This window comes from Triticum urartu, chromosome 3 (genome assembly GCF_003073215.2).
Source record: "Triticum urartu cultivar G1812 chromosome 3, Tu2.1, whole genome shotgun sequence".
Taxonomy (NCBI): domain Eukaryota; kingdom Viridiplantae; phylum Streptophyta; class Magnoliopsida; order Poales; family Poaceae; genus Triticum; species Triticum urartu.
The window spans coordinates 475,690,067-475,691,870 of record NC_053024.1 but is presented as its reverse complement, the minus strand read 5'-3'; the positions used below and the strand labels follow the sequence as shown (position 1 = coordinate 475,691,870).

Genomic DNA, 1,804 nt, shown 5'->3' with positions numbered 1-1,804 from the left:
CGAAACAAAAACTTTGAGGCGAGCAGGTGCCCATGCCTGCCAGAACAGTTTTCTAAAACTTCGCTTGATCAGACCATGAAATTGGAATTTGTAAGCCGAGCTTGTGGACAAGGTGCCTAAAGCTTCATGGTTGCATTTGATTGTGTCCCAGCGCTGCTCGTTGAGCTGCAGATTTCTTGAGAGCAGCCATCGCTGCTGTCTGATCACCTTGCCATGGGCGAGATTCGCGACAAGTGTGATTTGTCAGTGCTGCCTTTACTGTCCTGTTCTTTCTTCTGGAATGCTTGAATACCCCAGGGTAGTCCATTTTCAAAGTGCCGGAGCCAGTCCAGTAGCAGTTCCAGAAGGTGGTTGTTGCGCCGTCGCCCAAGTTCACTATGGTGGATGCACTGAAGAGGGCTCTGTCGCCGACATCGCTCGGCAACTGTGTGCCCACCCATGGTCTCTCTGGGTTTTTCCAGAAGTGGCAGAGCCATCTGAGCCTTACTGCTCTGCTGAACTGTGGTAGGTCTGTTGAATAGACAAAGAACGTACAAAATTCATGTCCGTTTGGGTCGGTGTGTGTTGGAGTTGCCCTAATGCATTGACCCGATTTCTCACCATAGAATTCTTGTAAGTTTAAACTGTGGCACACAAAACAAGAATAGGACTCATACGTGGAAAACCCATGCGGAGAAAAACCACATATGCATGAAGGCACAATTTTACTATGACGGAGAATATTACAAGAACAAGACGACATGTCCTACATGGGTATATACGAGCATCAATACATAAGTTACGCGTTGAAATCAACACCAACGCCCCCACATCATTCGTACTAAGTCTAGCGCAAGAAGGTGCCGTGTCCAACAGAATCAGAGGCACAAGTCTGGCTGGCATACATGTACATAGCTGCGCGCACAAGGCACAAGTAACGCAAGCGGCAAGCTGGTCCCTCGCTCACCGGCGCTTCCCCTTGGCGCTGCCGCCGCCCGCGCGGTGCTGCGGCTGGGGCGCCTGCTTGCCGAAGAGGCTGCAGAAGCCGCAGGCGGCGACGCGCGGGGAGGGTGGGTCGAGCGCCGGCTGGACGTGCCCCGCCCTGTCCCCGCCGTGCCCCCCGCTGGAGCCGCTCCGCTGCATCCGCGCCGGGGCCGCCGCCTCCTTGCCCGACGCCGACAGCTGCTGCTTGTCCTCCCACACCATCCCCGACGACCCCGACCGCCGGAACGTCTCGCTCGACCGCTGCAGCCCCGCCATGCCCGCCTGGTTAACACCCTCCTCCTTTCTCTGGGTAGCCCGCTTGATCGATGCTCGCTCTGTGGTGGATCTCCAGCTAGCTAGGCTAACACCCTCCTCCTTTCTCTGGGATCGGCTTGTGAGTTGTGACCTTTGTACCTGCCGGTCCGCGCGGCCGGAGCAGCTATTGAGCTATATATGACCGTCTAGACGGATGGGAGGAGCTGGAGCTGGAGCTGGGGTTGGGGAGCAGTCAATGCATATGTGCTTGCGTTGCGTGTGTGGGTTTGGCATCGGAATCGCAGGAGGACAAAGGAGCAGCAACTGATGCTGGTAAAGGTCGTCTGATCGTCTCCATCCGAGGGAGTTGTTGGGCTGTAGACGTAGAGACCATGTTTATTCTATCCCAGCAGGAAAGGAATGCAAGGTTATCAACCTTTGACCGGCAATTATAAATTGATATAATGATAAAAAAGCCAAGATAAGCAATACTAGATGTGAGGTAGCGTTCGGTGACGGAGGAGATGTGGGCGTCCGGCCATTGGGACATGCGGACTTCAAGTCTGGTGTGTACGTACGTATAGGG

At 54.7% G+C, this 1,804-nt stretch overlaps 1 protein-coding gene across 1 annotated transcript; it reads right to left on the bottom strand.

Moving 5' to 3' along the window:
• Window positions 1-687: 687 nt before the first annotated feature.
• Window positions 688-1,570, bottom strand: LOC125548508 (MAPK kinase substrate protein At1g80180-like). Its single transcript, XM_048712093.1, has one exon. It carries the CDS (start codon window positions 1,237-1,239, stop codon window positions 943-945), a length of 297 nt encoding a protein of 98 aa, XP_048568050.1. The 5' UTR covers window positions 1,240-1,570; the 3' UTR covers window positions 688-942.
• Between the last annotated feature and the right edge of the window lie 234 nt (window positions 1,571-1,804).